Source organism: Chlamydotis macqueenii, chromosome W, assembly GCF_036417535.1.
Source record: "Chlamydotis macqueenii isolate bChlMac1 chromosome W, bChlMac1.mat, whole genome shotgun sequence".
Classification (NCBI taxonomy): domain Eukaryota; kingdom Metazoa; phylum Chordata; class Aves; order Otidiformes; family Otididae; genus Chlamydotis; species Chlamydotis macqueenii.
Genome location: NC_141592.1, coordinates 46,592,193 through 46,619,761, shown reverse-complemented (window position 1 = coordinate 46,619,761; position 27,569 = coordinate 46,592,193). Strand labels below are relative to the sequence as shown.

The window sequence follows — 27,569 nt, the reverse complement described above, 5'->3', positions numbered from 1 at the left end:
GGGGGACTTCAACCACCCTGACATCTGCTGGAGAGATAACACAGCAGGGCACAGGCAGTCCAGGAGGTTCCTGTAATGTGTGGATGACAACTTCCTCCTGCAGGCGATAGAGGAGCTGACAAGGAAGGGTGCCATGCTCGACCTTGTGCTCACCAACAGGGAGGGGCTGGTGGGGGATGTGAAACTGAAGGACAGCCTTGGCTGCTGCGACAACGACATGGTGGAGTTCAAGATCCACGGGGCAGCAAGGAAAATACATGGCAAGCTCTCTGCCCTAGACTTCAGGAAGGCAGACTTCGGCCTCTTCAGGGACCTGATGGGCCAAGTGCCATGGGAGGCGGCCCTGGAGGGAAGAGGGGCCCAGGAAAGTTTGTCTATATTCAAGGAGCACCTCCTCCAAGCTCAGCAGAGGTGCATCCCGATGAAAAACAAGTCGGGCAAAAAGGCCAGGAGGCCGGCGTGGATGAGCAAGGAGCTCCTGGACCAACTACCAACTGAAAGTGAAAAAGGAAGCCTATAGAGGGTGGAAGTGGGGACAGGTAGCCTGGGAGGACTACAAAGAGGCTGCGCGAGTGGCCAGGGATCAGGTGAGGAAGGCCAAAGCCCTGACAGAATTGAATCTGGCCAGGGATATAAAAAGCAACAAGAAGAGCTTTTATAGGTACGTAGGGGACAAAAGAAAGTCCAGGGAAAATGTAGGCCCCCTCTGGAAGGGAACTGGTGTCCTGGTTACCCAGGACATGGAGAAGGCTGAGGTTCTCAATGACTTTTTTGCCTCAGTCTTCACTGACAAGAGTTCCTGTCCCACCACCCAAGCTGTAGAAGGCACAAGCGGGGACTGGGAGGATGAAGAACCACCCACTGTACTGGAAGAGCAGGTTCGGGAACATCTGAGGAACCTGAAGGTGCACAAGTCCATGGGACCTGATGAGATCCATCCACAGATCCTGAGGGAACTGGCAGATGAAGTTGCCAAGCCACTGGCCATTGTATTTGAGAAGTCATAGCGGTCTGGTGAGGTCCCTGATGACTGGAATAGGGGTAACATAACCCCCATTTTTAAAAAGGGGAATGAGGAGGACCCAGGCAACTACAGGCCGGTCAGCCTCACCTCTGTGCCTGGCAAGATCATGGAGCAGATTCTATTGGAAGCCATGCTAAGGCACATGGAGAACAAGGAGGTGGTTGGTGACAGCCAACATGGCTTCACCAAGGGCAGATTGTGCCTGACCAATTTGGTGGCCTTCTATGATGGGGTGACAGCATCGGTGGAGAAGGCATGATCAATGGACATCATCTACCTGGACTTGTGCAAGGCATTTGAAACTGTCCTGCATGACATCCTTCTCTCTAAACTAGAGAGACATGGGTTTGATGGACGGACCACTCAGTGGATAAGGAGTTGGCTGGATGGCCGCACTCAGAGAGTGGTGGTCAACGGCTCAATGTCCAGGTAGAGACCGGTCACGAGTGGGGTTGGTGTTGGGCCCGGCCCTGTTCAACATCTTTGTCGGCGACATGGACAGTGGGATAGAGTGCACCCTCAGCAAGTTCGCCGACGACACCAAGCTGTGTGGTGCCGTCAACACGCTGGAAGGGAGGGATGCCATCCAGAGGGACCTTGACAGGCTGGAGAGGTGGGCCCGTGCCAACCTCATGAAGTTCAACCAGGCCAAGTGCAAGGCCCTGCACCTGGGTCATGGCAATCCCAGGCACAAATACAGGCTGGGTGGAGAATGAAGGGAGAGCAGCCCTGAGGAGAAGGACTTGGGAGTGCTGGTAGATGAGAAGCCCAACGTGAGCAGGCAATGCGCCCTTGCAGCCCAGAAGGCCAACCGCATTTGCTTCAGAGACCAGCTTCAAGCAGGTAAAACTGCACTGAGGAAGGAAACTGAAGTGAAGAAAAGCAACCAGAAAAGCTCTTTTTTTAGAGGTTTTTTTGGAGCCAGTAGCAGTGTTGTGCCTGGGCTAGCAGCTGGCAGCTTGTGGGAGGGCTCCTGACTCACTAGGGGTGGAGCTGACACTGCATGCTCTTTATCTCTGGTAATTGACCTTGACCCATTTGCTGTGTGGATAAAGAGAGACCTGGGAGGGTGGGAACTTGCCCACACAACGCAACACAGAGGGTGTGGAAAGCCTTTCTGAGCACCTAGGGTGGAGGTAGTCAGTATCTGAGGGTTGCCTGCACTGCCCATTCAATTAGGTGGCAGTGGGAGTGGAGGCTGTGTCTTGTATCAGCATGGGTGAGTGCTCTTGTCTTTTCTCAGGTAACTTGCTCTCTGGTTGATAGGCCCTGACACCAACACTTCAAACATGGTCCTCACCAGGAAATGGACTTCCCACGTGAAGACTGTGGCAACCCAGACAGAGGGTCTGCTCCATAATGTGGCAGTTCAGGTTTCTGGTTGCCAGGAGTACCTCAGACTGCTGCTGCCAGGGGAGGATGGGAAGGAGGTGACTTGCGTGCGGTGTGAGCAGCTAGATGAGCTGCTCAGCCTTGTGGTGGAGCTTAGGGAGGAGGTAGATAGACTGCGGACCATCAGAGAATGCAAGCGGGAGATTGACTGGTGGAGTGACTCTCTGTGAGAAAGGTGCAGAGATTGCACTTCCCAGACTGAGGGAGTATTGGGAGTAATGGCCCCTCTCTCTCACCATAGTCAAGCAGGGAGAGACAGCTCGAGAGGAGAGGAGGAATGGCAGCAGGTCTCAGTCTGGCGTCGCAGGCAACCCCCATCCCGACCTACCTCGGTTCCCCTGGTCCCTCTCTGTAACAGGTATGAAGCCCTGAAACCAGAGGGAGAGGTGAGTGATGATGACATGGGAGCGCTGCCGCCAAGCTTGCCCAAGGTGAGGCGGACGGCTCCACGTTTGAAGACTGCCTCCTCCAAGAAAGAAAGGAGGGTGATAGTTGTGGGCGACTCTCTTCTGAGAGGAACAGAGGGTCCAATATGTCAGCCTGACCCTACCCATAGGGAGGTGTGCTGCCTTCCTGCGGCCCGGGTCAGGGATATTTCTAGAAAACTCCCCAGCCTTATCCGCCCCTCTGATTATTACCCTTTATTGATAGTTCAGGCTGGCAGTGATGGGATTGCTGATAGAAGCCTGAGGATTATAAAACATGATTTTAGGAGGCTGGTGAAGTTAGCTGATGGAGCGGGCATACAAGTAGTGTTTGCCAGTATTCCTTTGGTGGCAGGGACAAACACTGAGATAAGCAGAAAAAGCCATCTTATAAATGCATGGCTGAGAGGCTGGTGCAAACGCAAAAATTTTGGATTCTTTGATCACGGGGCGGTCTACTCGGCACCTGGCCTGAGGTCGGCTGATGGGAATTGCCTGTCTCCAAAAGGGAAACGGATACTTGCCCAGGAGCTGGCAGGACTTATAGAGAGAGCTTTAAACTAGATAGGAAGGGGGAAGGGGATAAAGCCAGGCCTGCTAGAGATTGGCCTGGGGAAGTGGTATTGGGATTAGGAGAGAGGCGAGGGACTCAGCTGAGGTGCGTCTACACTAATGCATGCAGCATGGGGAACAAGCAAGAAGAGTTGGAAGCCATAGTGCGGCAGGCAAACTATGACCTAGTTGCCATAACAGAAACGTGGTGGGATTGCTCCCATGACTGGAGCGCTGCAATGGATGGCTACAAACTCTTCAGGAGGGACAGGCAAGGAAGGAGGGGTGGTGGTGTGGCTCTCTATGTTAGGGAATCCTTTTCTGCTACTGAGATTGTGACTGGGGATGATAACATTGAATCCCTATGGGTAAAGATCAGAGGAAGGGCTGACAAGGCAGACATCCTGGTGGGCGTCTGTTATAGACAGATGAGGTATTCTACAAGCAGCTGGCACGAGCTGCACGGTCGTCAGCCCTTGTCCTCATGGGGGACTTCAACTTCCCTGACATATGCTGGGAGTACAGCACAGCACAGAAGAAGCAGTCTAGGAGGTTTTTGGAGTGCATAGAGGATGCCTTCCTAATGCAGTTGGTCAGAGAGCCCACGAGAGGAACTGCCCCGCTAGACCTGCTGTTCGCAAACAGGGAAGGTCTGGTGGGAGATGTGGAGGTTGGGGGCTGCCTTGGACAGAGTGACCATGAAATGATAAATTTCTCAATTCATGGTGGAGCTTGGAGGGGGAATAGTAAAACTGCTGCCCTGGACTTCCGGAGGGCGGACTTTGAATTGTTCAAGAGACTAGTAGGGGGAGTCCCCTGGCATTCAGTCTTAGCAAACAAAGGGGTCCAAGAGAGCTGGTTGCCCTTCAAGAAGGGAGTCTTAAGGGCGCAGGAGCAGGCGGTCCCCCTGAGCCGCAAAATGAGCCGGCGGGGAAGAAGACCAGCGTGGATGAATAGGGAGCTATTCTTGAGGCTCCGGGAGAAAGAGAATCTACCGCCTGTGGAAGGAGGGACGGGCAACTGAGAATGAATACAAGGAAGTCGTTAGGATGTGTAGAGGTGAAATCAGAAAGGCAAAAGCCCAGCTTGAATTTAACCTGGCCACTGGGGTGAAAAGGAATAAGAAACTCTTTTATAAATACATTAACAGTAAGAGGAGGACAAAGGAGAATATCCACTCTTTGCTGGATGAGGCTGGGAATGTGACCACTGAGGATAAGGAAAAGGCGGAGGTTCTGAATGCCTTCTTTACGTCTGTCTTTAAAGGTCAGACCAGTTATCCTCAGGGTACTCCTCTCTCTGACCTGGTAGTCTCGGCTGGGGAGCATGCTAACCCCCCTGTGATTCTGGAAGAAACGGTCAGAGACTTACTACTCCAACTGGACTGCCACAAGTCCATGGGGCCGGATGAGATCCACCCAAGAGTGCTGAGGGAACTGGCGGAGGTGATAGCCGAGCCGCTTTCCATCATCTATCAGCGCTCCTTGTTGACTGGTGAGGTCCCAGAAGACTGGAGGATTGCCAACGTGACTCCCATTTACAAGAAAGGTTGTAAGGAGGATCCGGGGAACTACAGGCCTGTTAGCCTGACCTCGGTTACAGGGAAGGTTATGGAACAGATAGTCTTGAGGGAGATCATGCGGCATGTGCGGGATGGCCGGGGGATCAGGCCTAGCCAGCATGGGTTCATGAAGGGCAGGTCCTGTTTGACCAACCTGATCTCCTTTTATGATCAAGTGACCCATCTGCTGGATGAGGGAAAGGCTGTTGATGTGGTCTACCTAGACTTCAGCAAAGCCTTTGACACTGTCTCCCACGGTATTCTCCTGCAGAAGCTGGCAGCCCATGGCTTGGATGGGTACACTCTTGGCTGGGTAAGGAGCTGGCTGGAGGGCCGGGCTCAGAGAGTGGTGGTGAATGGAGTTAAATCCAGCTGGCTACCGGTCACAAGTGGTGTTCCCCAGGGGTCGGTGCTGGGGCCTGTCCTCTTCAATATCTTTATTGATGATCTGGATGAGGGCATTGAGTGCACCCTCAGTAAGTTCGCAGATGACACCAAATTGGCTGGGAGTGTGGATCTGCCTGGGGGTAGCGAGGCCCTACAGAGGGATCTGGACAGGCTGGAGAGCTGGGCTGAAGCCAATGGGATGAGGTTCAACAAGACCAAATGCCGAGTCCTGCACTTCGGCCACAACAACCCCAGGCAGCGCTGTAGGCTTGGGGCGGAGTGGCTGGAGGACTGTGTGGAGGAAACGGACCTGGGGGTACTGATTGCTGCTCGGCTGAGCATGAGCCGACAGTGTGCCCGGGTGGCCAAGAAGGCCAACGGCATCCTGGCTTGCATCAAAAACAGTGTTACTAGCAGGAACAGGGAGGTAATTGTCCCCCTGTACTCGGCACTGGTGAGGCCGCACCTCGAGTACTGTGTTCAGTTTTGGGCCCCTCACTGCAAGAAAGACATTGAGGCCCTGGAACGTGTTCAGAGGAGGGCTACGAAGCTGGTGAGGGGTCTGGAGCACAGGCCTTATGAGGAGCGGCTGAGGGAGCTGGGATTGTTCAGTCTGGAGAAGAGGAGGCTCAGGGGAGACCATATAGCTCTCTATAACTTCCTGAAGGGAGGTTGTAGTGAGCTAGGGGTCGGCCTTTTCTCTCGTGTAGACAGTGATAGAACTAGAGGCAATGGTTTCAAGCTGTGCCAGGGGAGATTCAGGCTGGACATTAGGAAATATTACTTCTCGGAAAGGGTAGTCAGGCACTGGAATGCACTGCCCAGGGAGGTGGTGGAGTCACCGACCATGGGGGTGTTCAAGAAACATTTGGATGTTGTGTTGAGGGATATGATTTAGCTGAGACGTATTGGTGATGGTTGGACTGGATGATCTTTTAGGTCTTTTCCAATCTTGATAATAATTCTGTGATTCTGTGATTCTGGGTTGCATCAAGAGGAGCGTGGCCAGCAGGTCGAGGGAGGTGATTCTGCCCCTCTACTCTGCCCTGGTGAGACCCCACCTGGAGTACTGTGTCCAGTTCTGGAGCCCCCAACATAAGAAGGACATGGACCAGTTGGAGAGGGTCCAGAGGAGGGACCAAAGATCATAAGAGGGCTGGAGCACCTCTCCTATGAGGACAGGCTGAGAGAGTTGGGGCCGTTCAGCCTGGAGAAGAGGAGGTTCTGGGGAGACCTGATAGCAGTCTTCCAGTACCTCAAGGGGGCCTACAAGAAAGATGGGGAGAGGCTGTTCAGTAGGGCCTGTTGTGATAGGACGAGGGGTAATGTTTTCAAAATAGAGGGAGGGAGATTTAGATTAGATATTAGGAAAAATTTTTTTCACAATGAGGGTTGTAGAACACTGGAACAGGTTGCCCAGAGAGGTGGTGGATGCCCCATCCCTGGAATCGTTCAAGGCCAGGCTGGATGAGGCTCTGAGCAACCTGATCTAGTTGGGGATGTCCCTGCTCCTTGCAGGGGGGTTGGACTAGATGACCTTTGAAGGTCCCTTCCAACCCTAACCATTCTATAATTCTATATATCAAAGATAGAAAAATGGTGGTGATTGATTGGAAAGTGTAGGATGTGAGTATGGCATAGATGGTATAGAACAAGGGGTGGATAGTGTCCTGGTTTTGGCTGGGATAGTTAATTTTCACAGGAAGCTGGGAGAGGACACAGCTGGGATAGTTTACCAATTAGCCAGTAGCTGAGATAGCTTACCTAAATTAGCCAAAGGGATATTTGATGCCATGTGACATCATGTGCAGTATATAAAGTGGGCATGGCACCAAGGGTTTTTTTTTTTTCTACTTGGGAGTGATCTCTTTGTCAGGATCCACTGTGAGCTATTGTTCTGTAATTCATGTGGTTAGTATATTCTGTTATTGTTTGGTTCCCCCTCCCCCTATGTTCTCTTTATTTGCTATTGTATTTAAACTGGTTTTATCCCAGTCCATGAGTTTGCCTGTATTTTTCTCCTGATTCACTTCCCTATCCCACTGTGGGGGCAGGGATGGGAGGAGTGAGTGAGCTGCTGTGTGGTATTTTAGGTGCCAAGTGGGGCTAAATCATTACATCTGTAAGTCACACATGTAGGTTACATCAGCATTCTTGGGCTTTATAATGTATAGCCACAGAGGCTAGAGAGATTTTTCTAAAGCCCACACACCTGTAATATCCAGTTGTATTAACAATAGCAAAATATCCAAGTTCTAGTGAAGAAAGAGTTGTGTTTCCCAAAGTAGCTCTAGACATAAATTATGGTATCCAAGAGTTACCCTATTTGTAAATAAAATTTAAGCAAGATGTCTATGTGTCACAGTTCAGCCCCGATCAGGACCAGACTACACAGTCTCTCTCTCGCTCCCCCCACCCTCCAAGAGAATAGGGGGAGATGATTTAAGAAAAACGGCTCAAGGTTTGAGATCAGGATGGGGAGAAATCCTTAAAATTACCGTTACGGGCAAAACAGACTCGACTTCGGGGAAAAAAACTCTCATTTATTTCTAAAACTAGCAGGAGAATGAGACAGAGAACAAGATAACCTCCATCCACCCCTCCCTCTTCCCAAGCTTAACATTATCTCTACTACCTCCCCTCCCTGAGCGGCACAGGGGGGAAAAAGGGAATGGGGGTTGCAGTCAGTTCATCACGCGTTGTTTTATGCCGCTTTGTCATAGTCAGGGGAAGAACTCCTCGCATTCCTCCTCTGCTCCAGCATGGGGTCCCTCCCACGGGCCACAGTCCTTTGTGAAACTGCTCCGGCTTGGGTCATCTCTTCCACGGGGTGCAGTCCCTCTAGAACAGCTGTCCCAGCGCAGGCCCTCCACGGGCCACAGCCTCCTTCAGGCCTCCACCTGCCCCAGTGTGGGGTCATCCACGGGCTCCAAGTGGATCTCTGCTCCTCCGTGGACCTCCATGGACTGCAGGGGAACAACCTGCTCCACCATGGTCTTCACCACGAGCTGCAGGGGAATCTTGGCCAGGAGCCATATTACTCCTCCCCCTCCTTCTTCACTGACCTTGGCGTCTGCAGCTGTTCCTCACAACAGGCTGGCAGATGTCTCTCAGGATCTTTTTTACATCTTGTTCACTTCTCATCTCCTCTCCACTTCTTGCAGCCGGGCTGGGCTGAGTTGGGCCCAGTCTGCTGCCTGGCAGGAGGCCAGAGGGTGAGGCCTGCAAGGCCCATGAGGCTCGCGCCTCCCCCTCTCTGCCCCCTGCTCAGCTGCTTCACATCTTCTCTCTTTCTCCTTCTGTTTTCCCCTACTTAAATATGTTATTGCAGAGGCGTTATCACGGAACATTCTGCTACCAATTGGCTTGGCCTTGGCCAGCAGTGGGTCTGCCCTAGGCCCAGCCGAGTCCACTAAACAAAGGGGAGCAACTTCTAGCAGTTTCCTACAGAAGCTACCACCTTAGGCCCCCCCCTCACTAACAAAAGCAGAATACTATGTGTCGTAGTTCAGCCCCAACAGGGACCAGACTATGCAGTCTCTCTCTCACTCCCCCCCACTCTCCGAGAGAATAGGAGGAGATTTGACAAACAAAAGAAAACCAGGGAAAAAAAAACCAAACACACGGGTTGAGATTGAACAAAAAGTAAGTTTAACAGTAATGACAGAAGAAAACAATAGAGTGATGGAACACAAATACAGTATAATAGCTCACAACAGGTCTCCACATCCAGTCTCTTCCAACTAGGAGGGCCTCCCTTCAGCACCCTCCTCACTTATATACTGAGCATGATGTCAGATGGGATGGAATAGCCCTTTGGCTAATTTGGGTAAATTAACCCCAGCTGTTAGCTAATTAGTTAACTATCCCAGCCATAGGGGCTACCAGCTTCAGTTCTCCACCCAGCTCAGGTAAATATTAACTCTATCCTGGCCAGAACCAGGACACTATGTTAAGTGATAAATGTAAATGAAAAATGGAAAAATCATGAAAATGCTATTCAAAGAGAAAAATGTTCATAGCTGTTATTACTTATATGAAAGCCTCTGAGAAAAAAAGTTATTTTCAATTGACACACCCTGTATAGATAACTAAACACAATGTGTCAAAGCAATTTGAACAATTTCAGGTGCACCAGAAAAAGAATATTGCATGCTGTTGCTGCCTCTAGATTTTCTGGCATTAAACAAATTATGAGCTAATGATGCAGTCATTCCCTCAGTGGTGTACTAGTTCTAGTCCTCATATTGCCTGCTCTTATAAACCTATGAGAACATATCTGTGAGATGGCACCTTTCTGCTAAAGTTGAGTGTAACTGACCTGTGGGCTAAAAAATTACAGTATATCGTGAATATATATGGTACGTGACTCCTTAAAACCTAGCTTAAATATATTTAACCTGCTCATATGACCCAAAATCCCTGAATATCATGCTCATTCTTGTAGTTCTTTTAATTACCTGCTCAGTTATTTTTCTGTTGTGAGTTATTTCTAAGAGAAAAAACAGCTTTCTTAATAAGGTGATTTCTTCCTTGCAATAGTCAGGAAATTAAGACTGATTTAGTTTCTCATCCTTTGAAAGCAGAGTGTGAAGGAGGGACACTCAGAAAAAAAAATTGCATTGTTGAAGTTATGAACTAGATTTTTACAGTAGTATGTAGAAGCAATTCTTTGATGTAGCCATAAACAGACTTTGGTGGCCTACACATAAGAAGGACACAATTTGTAGATGGAAGTAGTACCTTTTATTAGCTCAATTGCATTCTTGGGAAAAAGCAAACAGATCTTTTAAGAACTTGTCGTGGTTTTGTTTAGTGAGGGGGGGCCTAAGGTGGTAGCTTCTCTAGGAAACTGCTAGAAGTCGCTCCCCTTTGTTCAGTGGACTCGGCCGGGCCTAAGGCGGACCCTCCAGAACGGCTGTCCCAGCGGGCCCTCCACAGGCCACAGCCTCCTTCAGGCATCCACCTCCCCCGGTACGGGGTCCTTCACGGGCTCCAAGTGGATCTCTGCTCCTCCGTGGACCTCCATGGGCTGCAGGGGGACAACCTGCTCCACCATGGTCTTCACCACAGGCTGCAGGGGAATCTTGGCCAGGAGCAGCATTACTCCTCCCCCTTCTTCTAAACTGACCTTGGAATCTGCAGCCATTCCTCTCACGAGAAAAGTTCTTCACAACAGGCTGGCAGGCGTCTCTCAGAATCTCTTCACATCATCCAGCTCATCTCCTCTCCACTTCTTGCAGCCGGGCTGGGCCGAATTGGGCCCAGTCGGCTGCCTGGCGAGAGGCCAGAGGGTGAGGCCTGCAAGGCCCATGAGGCCTGCACCTCCCCCTCTGCGCCTCTGCCTCCGCTCAGTTTCTTCACATCTTCTCTTCTCTTTTCTTTTTTTTTCTGTTTTCCCCTTCTTAAATACATTATCACAGAGGTGTTATCATGGAACAGTCTGCTACCAATTGGCCCTAGGCCTGGCCGAGTCCACTGAACAAAAGGGGAGCGACATCTAGCAGTTTCCTACAGAAGCTACCACCTTAGGCCCCCCCTCACTAACAAAACCACAACAGGTGGTAGTATTTATAATATTTCTAGTTAGTTTCTCACACATTTTCAGACTGATCTCATTTTTGGAAGAACATAGTTGCTATTCCAATCTAGAAAAGAAACAGAAATACATAACCTTTCATTTTACAACCCGATCACACATAAATAGAGTTTTTAAGGGTCTTACTCTAATGACTTTCCACTTGTCTCCAGGTTCTGGTGGAGGGCCAAGTTTGACCTACATTTAGTGGATTCAAGACTTGATTTTTTTCCACTTTCACAGCAGTATAGCTGGTCAGCAGGACTGTATATGGTCTTTTTCACTTTTCCTTTAATGGCTGTGTTGGTTTTGTTTAGTGATGGGAGGCTATGGTGGCAGCTTCTGCAAGAAGCTGCCAGAAGTTTCCCCTTTATCCGGTGGACTCAGCTGGGCCTAGGGTGGACCCGCCATTGGTCAGGGTTGAGTCAATTGGTGGCAGAATTTTCGCTGATAACACCTCTGTGATAACATATTTAAGAAGGGGAAAAATAAAAAAAGATGTGAAGAAACTGAAGAGGGGGCAGAGAGGGGGAGGCGTAAGCCCTGGGGGCCTTGCAGCCCTCACCCTCCGGCCTCTCGCTGGGCAGCTGTCTGGGCCCAACTCGACCCAGCCTGGCTGCAAGAAGTGAAGAGAGGAGATGTGAAGAGAACCTGAGAGGCGTCTGCCTGAGCAGATTGTGAAGATCATGAAGGACCCCATGCTGGAGCAGGGGATGAATGTGAGGAGTTCTTCCCTGAGGGAGGAGGAAGGAGTGGTGTAAAGTGACACGTGATGAACTGACCATAACCCCCATTCCCTACTCCCCCCTGTGCCTCTTGGAGGGGGGTAGGGAAGAAGGTAGAGGTAATTGAAATGAAGTTAAGCCTGTGAAGAGGGAGGGATGGGGGGAAGTTATCTTGTTCTCTTTCTCATTATTCTGCTTTTGTTTTAATAATAATAATAAACAAATAGTTTTCCCCAAGTCGAGTCTGTTTTGCCCGTAACGGCAACTTCAATGATCTCTTCCTGTCCTTGTCTCAAACCTCGAGCCTTTTTTGTTATGTTATATCTCCGTGTTCCCTCAGAGGGTGAGAGACTGAGAAAGAGACTGCGTAGCTTGGTCCCAAGCTGGACTAAACTACGACAATGGCTCATTTTTCCAAGTGTGAATATAAACCAAGTCTCCAGGTTGAAAATTGTGTACTGGCTAATGCAAAGGTGCTGGCCAAGGCCGAGCCAATTGGTAGCAGAATGTTCCCTGATAACGCCTCTGCGATAACATATTTAAGAAGGGGAAAAGAGAAAAAAAAAAAAGAGGAGATGTGAAGATGCTGAGTGGGGGTAGAGAGGGGGAGGCACCAGCCTTGTGGGGCTTGCAGGCCTCATTCTCTGGCCTCCCACTGGGCAGCCGTCTGGGCCTGACTTAGCCCAGTCTGGCTGCAAGAAGTGGAGAGGAGATGAGATGTGAAGAGAACCTGAGAGGCATCTGCCTGCCTGTTGTGAAGAATTTCTTGTGAGAGTAACGGCTGCAGATGCCAAGGTCAGTTCAGAAGGAGGGGGAGGAGTAATGCTGCTCCTGGCCAAGACTCCCCTGCAGCCTGTGGTAAAGACCATGGTGGAGCAGGTTGTCCCCCTGCAGCCCATGGAGGTCCACGGAGGAGCAGAGATCCACTTGGAGCCCGTGAAGGACCCCACATCGGGGGAGGTGGATGCCTGAAGGAGGCTGTGGCCCATGGAGGGCCCACTGGGACAGCCGTTCTGGAGGGACTGCACCCTGTGGAAGAGATGACCCACGCTGGAGCAGTTTCAGGAAGAACTGTGGTGTATGGGTGGGACCCCATGCTGGAGCAGGGGAGGAATGTGAGGAGTTCTTCCCCCGACCATGAAGCAGCGGCGTAAAACAACATGTGATGAACTGACCGCGACCCCCATTCCCTCTTCCCCCCTGTGCCGCTCAGGAGGGGAAGGTAGTAGAGATAATGTTAAGCTTGGGAAGAGGGAGGGGTGGAGGGAGGTTATCTTGTTCTCTGTCTCATTATCCTGCTATTTGTAGTAATAAATGAATAGTTTTCCCCAAGTCAAGTCTGTTTTGCCTGTAACGGTAACTTTAAGGATTTCTCCCTGTCCCTATCTCAAACCTCGAGCTGTTTTTCTTATATTGTCTCCCCCTATTCTCTCAGAGGGTGGGGGGAGTGAGAGAGAGACTGTGTAGTCTGGTCCCGATCAGGGCTAAACTACAACAAAAGGCAAAGGCGCTCGTTGTTTGAGGTATCTATGTAAGGAGGATAAAACGTGCGAAAGAGACAACAGATAGTTTTACAGCATATTTTCTCCCGTAACATGCATCTGATCACTTTGAGTTTCTATAGTTCTCCCTGGGTAGGGTTTTCCATATAGTATCTCAAAAGGACTTACTCCTTCTCTAACCCATAGGGTGATTCTAATTCTCATCAAGGCTATTGGTAAAATGTCTACCCATTTAAGGTGAGTTTCCTGACATAGTTTTGAAATTTGTTTTTTCAGGGTCTGATTCATTCTTTCTGTCTTTTCACTAGACTGTGGTCTCCATGGGGTATGTAAATTCCACTTAAATTGGAGAAACTTTGACATTCTCTGGACTACAGCTGAAATAAAATGAGACCCATTGTTTGAGGATATTCCTTCAGGAATTCTAAATTTTCAGATTGTTTTTCAACAATATTTTAACTACTTCATGAGCTTGATTGGCACAGCAAGGGAAAGCTTCTGGCCAGCCTGAAAAAGTGTCCACTAAAACCAATAATATTTATATTGATTACATCTTTGACTCAGAGAAATCTATTTGCCAGTATTCTGCTGGGGTAACTGCTTTTCTTGTCTCTCCCATGGGTGACTGTTTTTGTACTTTAGGATTAATTGCACAGCATATTTTACATCTTTTTAATATTACATCTGCCATGGTTTTCATTTTTGGCCCAATGGTATTATCTTTTTGACACTGTTTACCATGGTGTCAGCTCCCATGTGAGTTTCTCCATGCAATTTTTCAAGGATATGCTGCATCATTCTAGGTATAGTAAGAATTTGTTGACTTGGAGTCACTCACTATCCTGCTCGATCCTTTAAGCACTTTAAAGATTTAGCCAGTTGGTCTTCCTGAGGTGGATGTAGATCATTTTTATTTTTCAGAATCAGAGCTCTGAGTACTTACCTTTGTAAGGATGCTTTCTTTGCAGCAGAGTCAACTTTTCGGTTGCCTTGAAAAATTTCTCCCTGTCATCTTTGATGAGCCTTACAATGCATTATTGCCACTTCTTTAGGCTCTAATACTACTTGTAACAATTTCATAATTTCTTGTCCATATTTAATAGGATGTCCTTGTCAACTCAGTAACCCATATTCTCCCCAAAATGGCACCATGGGTATGTCCCACTCTAAAGGTGTATTTTGAATCAGTATAAGTATTTATAGAATCATAGAATCATAGAATCATAGAATGGTTAGGGTTGGAAGGGACCTTCAAAGGTCATCTAGTCCAACCCCCCTGCAAGGAGCAGGGACATCCCCAACTAGATCAGGTTGCTCAGAGCCTCATCCAACCTGGCCTTGAATGTTTCCAGGGATGGGGCATCCACCACCTCTCTGGGCAACCTGTTCCAGTGTTCCACCACCCTCATTGTAAAAAAAGTTCTTCCTAATATCTAATCTAAATCTACCTCCCTCTATTTTAAAACCATTATCCCTAGTCCTGTCACAACAGGCCCTACTGAAGAGTTTCTTCCCATCTTTCTTGTAGGCCCCCTTGAGGTACTGGAAGACTGCTATAAGGTCTCCCCGGAGCCTCCTCTTCTCCAGGCTGAACAGCCCCAACTCTCTCAGCCTGTCCTCATAGGAAAGGTGCTCCAGCCCTTTTATCATCTTCGTGGCCCTCCTCTGGACCCTCTCCAACTGGTCCATGTCCTTCTTATGTTGGGGGCTCCAGAACTGGACACAGTACTCCAGGTGGGGTCTCACCAGGGCAGAGGAGAGGGGCAGAATCACCTCCCTCAACCTGCTGGTCATGCTCCTCTTGATGCAGCTGAGGATGTGGTTGGCCTTCTGGGCTGCAAGGGCGCATTGCCTGCTCATGTTAAGCTTCTCAGCCACTATCACTCCCAAGTCCCTCTCCTCAGGTCTGCTCTCAATCCATTCCCCACCCAGCCTGTATTTGTGCCTGGGATTGCCCTGACCCAGGTGCAGGACCTTGCACTTGGCCTGGTTGAACTTCATGAGGTTGGCACGGGCTCACCTCTCCAGCCTGTCAAGGTCCCTCTGGATGGCATCCCTCCCTTCCAGCGTGTCGACAGCACCACACAACTTGGTGTCATCGGCGAACTTGCTGAGGGTGCACTCTATCCCACTGTCCATGTCGCCGACAAAGATGTTGAACAGGGCCGGGCCCAACACCGACTCCTGAGGGACGCCACTCGTGACCGGTCTCCACTTGGACATTGAGCCGTTGACCACCACTCTCTGAGTGCGGCCATCCAGCCAATTCCTTATCCACCGAGTAGTCTGTCCATCAAAGCCATGTCTCTCCAGTTTAGAGAGAAGGATGTCTTTCAGGACAGTGTCAAATGCCTTGCACAAGTCCAGGTAGATTATGTCTGTTGCTCATCCCTTCTCCACCGATGTTGTTACCCCATCATAGAAGGCCACCAAATTGGTCAGGCATGATCTGCCCTTAGTGAAGCCATGTTGGCTGTCACCAACCACCTCCTTGTTCTCCATGTGCCTTAGCATGGTTTCCAGGAGAATCTGCTCCATGACCTTGCCAGGCACAGAGGTGAGGCTGACCGGCCTGTAGTTGCCCAGGTCCTCCTTGTTCCCCTTTTTACAAATGAGGCTTATGTTACCCCTATTCCAGTCATTGGAGACCTCACCAGACCGCTATGACTTCTCAAATACAATGGCCAGCGGCTTGGCAAATTCATCTGCCAGTTCCCTCAGGATCCGCAGATGGATCTCATCAGGTCCCATGGACTTGTGCACCTTCAGGTTCCTCAGATGTTCCCAAACCCGCTCTTCCAGTACAGTGGGTGGTTCTTCATCCTCCCAGTCCCTGCTTGTGCCTTCCACAGCTTGGGTGGCGAGACAAGAGCCCTTATCGGTGAAGACTGAGGCAAAAAAGTCATTGAGATCCTCAGACTTCTCCATGTCCCGGGTAACCAGGTCACCCGTTTCCTTCCGGAGGGGGCCTACATTCTCCCTGGACCTCCTTTTGTCCCCCTACATACCTATAGAAGCCTTTCTTGTTGCCCTTGACATCCCTGGCCAGATTCAATTCCGTCAGGGCTTTAGCCTGCCTCACCTGATCCCTGGCCACTCGCACAGCCTCTCTGTAGACCTCCCAGGCTACCTGTCCCTGCTTCCACCCTCTATAGGCTTCCTTCTTTACTTTCAGTTGGTCCAGGAGCTCCTTGCTCATCCACGTGGGCCTCCTGGCCTTTTTGCCTGACTTGTTCTTCATCGGGATGCACCTCTGCTGAGCTTGGAGGAGGTGCTCCTTGAATATAGACAAACTTTCCTGGGCCCCTCTTCCCTCCAGGGCCGCCTCCCATGGCACTTTGCCCATCAGATCCCTGAAGAGGCCAAAGTCTGCCCTCCTGAAGTCCAGGGCAGAGAGCTTGCCATGTATTTTCCTTGCTGCCCCGTGGATCTTGAACTCCACCATGTCATGGTCGCTGCAGCCAAGGCTGTCCTTGAGTTTCACATCCCCCACCAGTCCCTCCCTGTTGGTGAGAACAAGGTCGAGCATGGCACCCCTTCTCATTGGCTCCTCTGTTGCCTGCAGGAGGAAGTTGTCATCCACACATTCCAGGAACCTCCTGGACTGCCTGTGCCCTGCTGTGTTTTCTCTCCAACAGATGTTGGGGTGGTTGAAGTCCCCCATGAGGACCAGGGCCTGTGACCGTGAGGCTGCTCCTATCTGCCTGTAGAGGGCCTTGTCTGCTCTGTCCTCCTGGCCAGGCGGCCTGTAGCACACCCCCACCATAACATCCCCTGTCCCTGCCCTTCCTCTAATCTTGACCCATAAGCTCTCTGTCAGCTCCTCCTCCATCCCCAGGTAGAGCTCCATGCACTCCAGCTGGTTGCTGACATAGAGGGCAACACTTCTTCCTCTTCTCCCCTGCTTGTTCTTCCTAAAAAGCCTATATCCCTCCATCCCAATGCTCCAGTCATAGGAGTCGTCCCACCACGTCTCCATGATGCCAACAAGGTCGTAGCCCTGCATGTGTGTACGCATCTCTAGCTCTTCCTGTTTATTCCCCATGCTATGTGCATTGGTATAGAGACACTTTAGCTGGGCCCCCAACAAAGCCGATTTGCTGGCTGGAGCGATAGGAATTCCTTTGGGCTGCATTCTAGTTTCTCTCGCACTTACCTGCGATCCTTCCCTGGCCTCTGGGTGCTTGGTGCTGGCACTGGCACCATGCTGACAGTGGTGGGCTGGACTGTGCTCCCCCTCCCCCGGCAACACTAGTTTAAAACCCTCTTGATGAGCCTGGCAAGCCTTTGGCCAAGGATGTTCCTCCCTTTCTCAGTTAAGTGTACTCCGTCCACCCCTAGTAGACCAGGCTTCTCAAAGCAAGTCCCGTGATCGGGACTTGTCCTCTCGATATTTCAAAAAACTTAAGTACTGAACCTTTTCTTTTACCATCTGTGCCTTTTTCTTAGAGACTCTATATCCCACCAGTCCCCAAAAATTTAGCAAACTTATGGTAGCACTTATACAGTCTTCTTGATTGTTGGCCCAAATTAAAATGTCACCTACATAATGCAATAAGGTGATATTCTGATTTTTACCTTGCCATTGTTCCAGTTCTTTTACCAATACATTACCAAACAAGGTGGGACTGTTTTAAATCCTTCTGGGAGCACCATTCAACATAGCTGTACTTTTCTTCCTGTTGCTGGATTTTGCCATTTGAAAGCAAAGATTGTCTGGCTTTGTTCATCTACCGGAATGCAGAAGAAAGCATCTTTTAAATCTAAACCTGAAAAATAAACATTAGTTTTGGGAATAGAGGTAAGAAGAGTATAAGGATTTGCTACCACTGGGTCAATGTCCACTGTCACCCGATTTACTTCTCTCAGGTCTTGGACCAGTTGATATTCTTGCAATTGGGGTTTCTTTACAGGTAAAATAGGAGTGTTGAAATCTGACTAGCATTCCCTTAATAGTCCATATTCTAGAAAAATATTGATTAAAGGTTCCAATCCTTTCCTTGCTTCCAATTTTATAGGATATTGGCTTTTTCTTACTGGTCAGGTCCCTGGTTTAAGGTTTATTTTACTAGAAGTTACATTTTTTTTTGCTCTTCCAAGTTTTTCCATAGCCCATACCAAAGGTATGACAGCATTCAAAATCATCTCTGATATATCTTTTCTCTCATTTTCCTCCTTCACCAGTAGACAAATTTGAGCCTTCCATGCCACCTCAGGCACAATATGGAGCTGTACAGAATTCTCACAAATAATTATTTGTGCATTCAATTTGCATAGTAAGTCTTATCCTAACAAATGGATGTTGTCCTCTCGTTCGAAAAGAAATTGAACTAAAATTCTCAGCACCACAAGCACATGCTCCCTCTTTGCTCCACTCATAAGGAGGAGGCACAGAGACTTTCACGAGGTGCTGATGGAACTAGAAATTGCACATCCTCTTCCAAATCTGGAGTGAAATCTTTATCTTTCAAATCACACAAGGAAATTTTCTTTTTCTCTTTTTCTTTCTGTTTTATCTCTATAACTGGTAATTCCATGATATCTGCCTGTTTATTTCCTGTCATAATTGCTAGATCATCAGAATCAACTTCAGCTTTCCCAAACCATACTTTGCTTTTTAGAGTCATAAATGTCATAAGAGTTCCTGAGGACTGGAAAAGGGATAACATAAGCCCAATTTTGAAAAAGGGAAACAAGGAAGACCAGGGGAGCTACAGGTCAGTCAGTCTCACCTCTGTGCCTGGCAAGGTCATGGAGCAGATTCTCCTGGAAACCATGCTAAGGCTCATGGAGAGCAAGGAGGTGGTTGGTGACAGCCAACACAACTTCACCAAGGGCAAATTGTGCCTGACCAATTCAGTGGCCTTCTATGATGGGGTCACAACATCGGTGGAGAAGGGATGAGCAACTGATGTCATCTACCTGGACTTGTGCAAGGCATTTGACACTGTTCCACATGACATCCTTCTCTCTAAACTGGAGAGACATGGGTTTGATGGATGAACCATTTGGTGAATAAGGAGTTGGCTGGGTGGCTGCACTCAGAGAGTGGCGGTCAACGGCTCAATGTCCAAGTGGAGACTGCTGATGAGTGGCATCCCTCAGGGGTCTGTGTTGGGCCCGGCCCTGTTCAACATCTTTGTCGGCGACATGGACAGTGGGATAGAGTGCACCCTCAGCAAGTTTGCCGATGACACCAAACTGTGTGGTGCCGTCAACACGCTGGAAGGGAGGGATGCCATCCAGAGGGACCTTGACAGGCTGGAGAGGTGGGCCCGTGCCAACCTCATGAAGTTCAACCAGGCCAAGTGCAAGGTCCTGCACCTGGGTCATGGCAATCCCAGGCACAAATACAGGCTGGGCGGAGAATGGATTGACAGCAGCCCTGAGGAGAAGGATTTGGGAGTGCTAGTGGATGAGAAGCTCAACATGAACCAGCAATGTGTGCTTGCAGCTCAGAAGGCCAACCACATCCTGGGCTGCATGAAGAGGAATGTGGCCAGCAGGTTGAGGGAGTTGATTCTGCCCCTCTACTCTGCCCTGGTGAGACCCCACCTGGAGTACTGTGTCCAGTTCTGGAGCCCCAACATAAGAAGGACATGGACCAGTTGGAGAGGGTCCAGAGGAGGGACACAAAAATTATAAGGGGGCTGGAGCACCTCTCCTATGAGGACAGGCTGAGAGAGTTGGGGCTGTTCAGCCTGGAGAAGAGGAGGCTCTGGGGAGACCTTATAGTGGCCTTCCAGTACCTAAAGGGGGCCTACAGGAAAGATGAGGAGAAACTCTTTAGCAGGGTCTGTTGTGATAGGATGAGGGATAATGGTTTTATAAACAGAGGGAGGTAGATTTAGATTAGATATTAGGAAAAAAATTGTTACAATGAGGGTGGTGGAACACTGGAACAGGTTGCCCAGAAAGGTGGTGGAGGCCCCATCCCTGGAAACATTCAAGGCCAGGTTGGATGAGGCTCTGAGCAACCTGATGTAGTTGGGGATGTCCCTTCTCCTTGCAGGGGGGTTGGACTAGATGACCTTTGAAGGTCCCTTCCAACCCTAACTAATCTATGATTCTATTCTATGATTCTATGATAAAGGCATCAAGATAAAGCATTTCATCCTATTTTCCCATTTGTCTACAATACAGCATTAGTTGTAAAATTGTATTATAATGTAAAGTTCCATTCTCTGGCCATCGTTCATTGTTTTCCAATTTATATTATGGCCACCACTGATTACAGTATCTTTTCAGTTTGCTTTTAGTCATGGGATCTGAGCCAAACTTATTCCAATGTTTCAAAATGCACCCCAAGGGAGTATAATGTGTAGACTCAGGAGTGGACAAAGTGCTTCCCATTCCTTTTACCAAAAGAACTCACTGACCCACCTTTTTATACACCTGGCCCCAACTCCCCTATGTTGGCTAAGATAGAAATTCTCTTATTTCTGTCATGGCTTTTGGTGTAATCTATTGGGAGTTAACCAATAAAGGGTACCACTTAGTCCGAATTCCCTCTTCTCTCTTTTTGGACAATACCTCTTATTAATCACGTTGCACCTTTGAGTTGCTCACTGCCCGACGTTGGAGAGTAGCCAGAGGAGTTCCCAGTCAACAGGTCGGTGTGCACTGGAATCCTATGGTCCGCTTCTCTGTCAGGAACAGCGAGACAATCTGGGCAAGGCTCTATGGCAATCCCATCTGGGTCGCAAAAATGTTGTCTCAAATCTGGGTCCATTTACCTGGTGTGCAGAAACCAATTAACACACTGAGTAGAGGTATTGTTTTAATTTCATGTTTGCTCAAAGATGTGTGCTAGGTGGTATTCCACAAAGCTACTATATCTCTTAGAAATGAAAGGAGTCTTTTATACAAAATAATAACAGGGAAGAAATCACAGTAAAATAACTGATTGGTTACTGATTGGTTGGTAGGGAAACTTTCCATCTCCAAGGATACTTGGCCTTTGTAACCTTTATTTTGTTCCTACCTACAACAGTACAGTGAAAAGTGATGGAAGGGGAGTGTTGTTCTATTTCCATTGCATATAAATAATTCTCAAATAAAATGTTCTTGGTGGAATCATATCCCCACTGAATTCAATTGGAGTTTAGTTATTGACTTCAAAGATGTAGCACCTTATTCTTCATTCACTCTGTCTTTAACCCAATAATTCTGAAATTAAATCTAAAATAAATTATAATTATATGAAATTATATATTTTTGTATCTCTTTGGTTCATTACAGAGGAAAAAATATATTATACTTATCTAAGTATAGAGATGCAATGCTATTGAGACCAAGGTTAAAGAGAATCACTGTAGTGCTCTTTAAGAGTCAATGTTCATTTCTGCTTACAGACACTTCTGTTTCCACCTTGCCATTACATAATGACATTTTCTTGTGGGATTGTCAGAAGATATAAGTCTATCCTAGGAGTAGCACAAGGAAGTAATTTTGCCCTGATTTTTCTTTTTTTAATGGAAAATAAGACACTGTTGTAGATAACAGCTTTCTGCTTCTCAGGCATCTGGTGAGACATTTTGCTTCACATTATTTTTCCAAGTTCCACTGGATTTATTTTGAAAGGATTTAATTTCTCATTTAAGAGGCCCATGCCTCTTAATTGCCTCAGTAGCCAATGGCTTCCCTTCAAAGGGAGATTCCCACCTGTAAGAGACTGTGTCGAATGTTTGTCTCAACATTGTCGAAACATCAAACCACCACCTGAACAATGGAACATCAGTTAAACCATAGGACTAGAGTCTTCCTGTTTTCTTGCAAGCCAATTCTCGCTATCTTGCAAACCAGTTCTCACTATCTTGCAAGCCAATTCCTGTTATCTTGCAAGCCAATCAAGCCACAGGCCTATTTTCCTGCAAACCTGAATGCAAAGCTGATTCTGATAAATTTAGCCTTACCCCACGCATGCACCCAGACCCGAGGCCAGAAAAACAGAGGGGCCCAGAGATAGTATTGGGTGTGGGGTAACGTTAGCAGGGCTGCATGTATGCAGGAGGGGCAGTCCGCGATGATACGCGTGCTAGGCGCGGATAGGTCCATGGGCGCAGGGGGCAGGTGCGTCCACGTACGTGGTGGGCATGGATAAGTCCATGGGTGCAGGGGCAGGTGCGTGGCGGGCACAGATAGATTCATGGGCGCAGGGGGCGGGTGCGTTCACCTGCATAGCGTGTGTACGGGTATTTAACCCCGTGTTGCGCAGCATTAAATTGAAGGCTTGGCTTGACGGTATCCGTGTGATGCCCTGCTTTCCCCGGAGCGGGGCTCCGGTGCGTGCGGGGTAGGTTAGCTGGCAAGAGAGCCGGCATTGGGCATGCGTATCACCACCAGGTGAGGAGTGCGACCAAGCAAACCAGCTCTTGGAATATGCAACGTGATTCTTGGAAGGACAATGAAAACAATAAAAGGACAGAAAGGAACCAACATCGGACAGAACCAACATCGGACGGAACGTTCCCCCACCGAGTGAATTGGACTGTCAGGACGCTGCGGCTCCATGGTGGTAGCTATTGCAACTGAAGCTTTTTTCACTCTTTCCTTTCTTTCTCTCTTTCTCTTGCATTTGCGAACTCATTTTTGGGTAAATACAGTTACCTGGCGCTTGACTCCATTTTGAGTCTTAATTCTGTTCCCAAGAATACGAGCAAAACCTCGCTCCAGTGTGTGAGAGGTTGGTCCAGCCGCCCCTAGCCTCCCAGACTCGTCTGAGGTCAGCTAGAACGCAAGGGGGCCTTCCTCTCATCCGAAATCAGTGTGACACCACCTCCTTCCCAGATGCAAGGGGACTGATTTGAAGAACCCATTATGGTTTTGATGCTGTGGAATTACCTGAACTTTCCCATCATGTCTGCAAACAGGATATCAGATGGTGGGGGTGGGAGGAGAAGGATGGAATTTGTCTGAACAAGCATATCTGAAATTGCTGCCCAGAGAGCAAACTGCATGGGACATGAGATATGTAAGTATGAGACAGCAGATGCATGGAAGGTTGAAAGAGCAACATCCAGCAGGAGTGTAAGGGGCCTCAGTCAAGGAGGTGAGAGCACTGGTAGGTGGGATTTCTCCTTTGCATCAATGACAAAGGGTTGTCTTGGTATAAGAAATGCTAGGGATGTTCCTCTGAAACTGAAATAATATTTAGCTTCCCAAAGCAGTTAGATGACAGCTGGTTATATTTTTATTTTCTTTCTTCTCTGTGCACAGATGATCATACATGCTCTTCCTGTCATGTTTGGGTTGCTAACTCAGTAGATGTTGCCTGCCTGAGCCCCTCTTCATGTCTAATACTGATTAGACCCAGTTCTTCAATACACTGTTAAATCTGTATGACAACTGACCATGTTCATTTTCCTAAGACAAAGTAAGGTCTGTGAGTATTAGCTTGAAACAATTTGAAAATCTTAACATTCTTTCAGGAATTGTTCATTTTTTTTTAATTTAAAGCAATTAGGACATTTATAGCTTTTTGGTACTAACACTTTCATGTAGATGTGCTCATAGTTGGCCCTGTAAATATAAATATTCTTGGTGGGAGATGCTCTTAAGGCCTGTAGCAGTCTTAGGGAAATAGTAGTATTTTCTGCATATAAGGGTCTACTGTATATGCATTTCTTTGAAGGGCAGGAATGCATGCCTCAGTGTCTAGAAGATTAATTGAATTCTGGGAAGGAAATTTTCCTATTAATTTCAGCTAACCCTGCAGCTAACTATTGAAAGAAGGGGTTAAAGAAATTCTAATAGATATGGCAAATGGTGCTATCTGTTGTGTAAATTATCTGAGGTGGGAAGTCTTGCATTCCTCACAAGGACAGTTCCTGATAAGAACCAGGGGGCCCCCCCTCCAAGAACCAGCTAAAACCGACCCTACGGCTTGGATAAGAGCCAAAACATAACTGCGTCTGCTCGAAAACAAAATGTTACTAGCGGTGACGAAGAGGAGCTACCTATCTTCATCCCCACGACCCCCGACGACCACCACCATGAGGCACTGCGCAGGCGCGGATAGGAGGAGTTTATGGAAATGACCCCTTGGAACTAATTTTAATATGAAGCGGGGGGGAGGGGATAGCTCATGCCTATGTATAGGCGTGTTTTGAAACTTCATGTATATGTAACACCTGGTTGTATAAATTCAAAGTGAGTTGCCACGTCAGGAGCGCACAGTTTTGGTGGGACTACCCCCTGTGCTGCCCGGCGCTGAATAAACATACCTACTTTACAATCTTACAGATTGTGGAGTCCGTTTTCCATACGTCAGTTTGATGAGCCAGGCAGGAGGCTCTCTGCTTGGCTGCGGGATCGACTGCGGAGCGGACTCTTCTAGGCGCGCCCCGAGCACTTTCCTCGGGGGAGCCTCCGCTGCCAGCTGCTCACCGCAGGAGCAGACAACAACCTCCTGAAGCCGCGGACCAAACGGTATGTTTAATGGAGGGGGCCTGTAAGTTGTACGCATGGCCGGGGCAGCTGGTAAATCACGCAGAGACGTCTGGCGTGCAGCATAGTCCCCTTTGGGTGGGTACCCAGGTTGGTTTGGGGCTCCAGTTGGGGACTCACTGATCGAGTGAGTCCGAGGTAACCGCTGCATCCGAGGGACCTGCTGATGACCGGTATATGAGAAGCAGGAGAAGGGTAAGCGGGCCTCTTGTAACTTTGGTTTGGGGCTCCAATTGGGGACTCGCTGACCAATAGAGCGGCCGCTAGCGATCTTGGGAGTAGATCGAGTGAGTCCGTGTTTTGCCGGTATTGATTTTTGGCTGTTGTAATAAGGCATTTGGTGTTGGCTACTGATTTGGACTCGTTGAACCATAGTGTTTGTGTAAAGGATTTTTGTGTGTGTGATCTTCTATGCTGCGTGGTAAAAATTCTATGTTGTATGCGGGACCTTCTATGGTGTAAATGCCTGTGTTGTGAGAGCGTGAGTGAGTCCCGGGAATCTGAGCAAAGCTGTGACGGTGTGTGTGGCGTGAGGTCTGTCCAGCCGCCCTCAGCCGCCCAGATTCTTCTGAGGGGGGCTAGAAAGCAAGGGGACTTTCCTCTTTACGAAGTTTCTTGTATGACTGTGTGACCACTATGAGTGTGCGGATGTCCATGAGAGTGTGGACACTGTGAGTACCTTTGTATGTCGGCACGAAGAGAGCTTACATAGAAGTGTGAGAGACGATTTTCTGTGTGGATTGTATTGTTTGTGTGCAAAGATTGAATTGGATCCAAAGTGTGTGTGTGTTTGTAACCACGGTAGTAGTTTATTGTGTTTTGTCATTGTTGCAGGCTTCTCTTGCCAGCTAACCTACCCTGCACGCACCGGAGCCCCGCTCCGGGGAAAGCAGGGCATCACACGGATACCGTCAAGCCAAGCCTTCAATTTAATGCTGCGCAACACAGGGTTAAATACCCGTACACCCGCTACGCAGGCGAACGCACCCGCCCCCTGCGCCCATGGACCTATCCGCGCCTAGCGCGCGAATCACCGCAGACTGCCCATCCTGCATACATGCAGCCCTGCTAACGTTACCCCACAATTCCCCCCCTCTATGCTAAATCATCCTAGTCTAATGGCTGGTACCCTGAGGTGAATGCCGCTATAACATAGTTGATCATGGATAGTCGCCTAGTGACCCCTCAATCATAGCATGCAAGAAAGGTAACAGTAACAGAAACAAACAAAGCATTATCAAAGCAACTGCTAGGATTGTCAAACCTATAGACACAATATTTCTTAGCCATTTAGGTAAACCGAACAGGTCTGAAAACTACCCCCAGTCCTTTAGGGCTTTGACATTGAATACTGACTGGGCAGCATGCGCACGCGTCTTCTCCAAAGCCGAGGAGGTGTTCTTGCTGAAGTCCAAACAGCAGTAACCCTGGAGACCTAGGACTCCCTCTAGGTCGCTGCAACTGATGCCAGGCTTCGCAAGGGCATAATCTAATGCCAACTTCATTTGTGTCAGTCCTTTGTCGTGTGCTGCTAAAGCAGTCGCCAGTTCAGATATGGCGAGGGCTGTGCGGTTGGCATTCCCAAGAGCCCAACAGGCCATGCGCTATGCAAACCTGAGTAGAGTTGGTGTAATGCGTGAATTGCTCCCAAAAGTTAGTCGTTATCACTTGCATTGGAAGACTCACAATCAGGATCAATCCCACAAGGGTGAGCTGGAGAGTGCCACGCCGCTCGGTCACCCTGCTGATCCTCCAGCCTCAGCTGTACCAACCAGGCTGGGATCCATCGGGTCCCCGCACCTGTGGAGATACAAGCATACCCTCGTCCCCATGTCAGCAAATTAGCGGGACCTTCCCAGCCTGGGTTTTCTGGCAGGCGGAACCAGACCTTTGGGAGTGCCTTGCCCCCAAACAGCAGCTGACGCGAGGAAAAATGGTTTTGGATAGGGGAAACGGATTGGGGGTTAGCGAAGGACATATGATTCAGTACCACAAGCGCTTCACCGACCAAGACCCCCGGAGAACCCCTCTTTCCCCCCTCTCTGAAGCAGATTAGCTGTGCTTTCAGGGGTTTGCGTGCACGTTCTACAATCACTTGCTTGGTGCTGTTCAGAGGAATGCCAAACGTATGGCGGACTCCCCACGTCTGCAGGAAGTGGTGAGATATCTGTGACGGCCCACGGTCAGTCTTTATTTTCCGAGGTACCCTAGGCAAATAAAAGCCCAGCTCTGGTGCAGGATGGATTTTGTGTTATGGACGTCATGAATGGACACACGAAGAGAGCTCGGGAGCAAGTGTCGATCGCAACATGAATGTATTTGAAACAGCCAAATAGCGCATAGTCTGTGATATCTAGTTGTCGTACCTGGTTCGGAGCATACCTCCGGGGTTAACGCCTGGGTAGTATAAGGCCTGGTTCGGGTTAGGTGCTTGACATGCTGGACAGGCTGCCACTACAGCCCAACCGTGTGAGATGGGCAGTTGGAACTGATGTCGTATGGCGTGTGCGTTCTGATGTATTATTCTCTGTATCACTTTTATAGACAGGTGACCAAGCACGGAATGTTAATGATTATACCTAGTATGATGCCTAGTATCACAATTTTGTAGCTAAGGATAGCAACCACCTAGCTATGCCCTACACAAGCTAATAAGATTACTAATGACACCTTATATATATATATATATATATATATATATAAACCTAAATTTTACTATTTTCTACTAATTTTCTGTTATGATATTCTCTATTACTACAAACATAATAACTTCAGTAACTTTCTTATCTACAAAGCCAGTGACTAATTTTGCAGGCCTCTGTTGAAACAAGCCCTAAATTCCATTAACAATGTCTTGTATCTTAAAGTTCCCTTCTCATTCCATGGCTTTCTTCCAGCGAGCATGATTGTATCCCTCTCCCAAGGTCAGTTTGCTTTCACTGACACCGTACTGGCTCAAGAAATACCCACATCTC

General features: G+C 48.6%; 1 protein-coding gene across 1 annotated transcript in view; it reads left to right on the top strand.

Annotated features, from left to right (window-relative positions):
* Nucleotides 1-2,817: 2,817 nt before the first annotated feature.
* Nucleotides 2,818-27,569, top strand: part of LOC147596754 (potassium/sodium hyperpolarization-activated cyclic nucleotide-gated channel 1-like) — an 85,314-nt gene continuing 60,562 nt past the window's right edge. Inside the window, 1 exon segment of the mRNA XM_086769635.1 lies at nt 2,818-2,847. Coding sequence (XP_086625761.1) covers nt 2,818-2,847 — 30 coding nt within the window.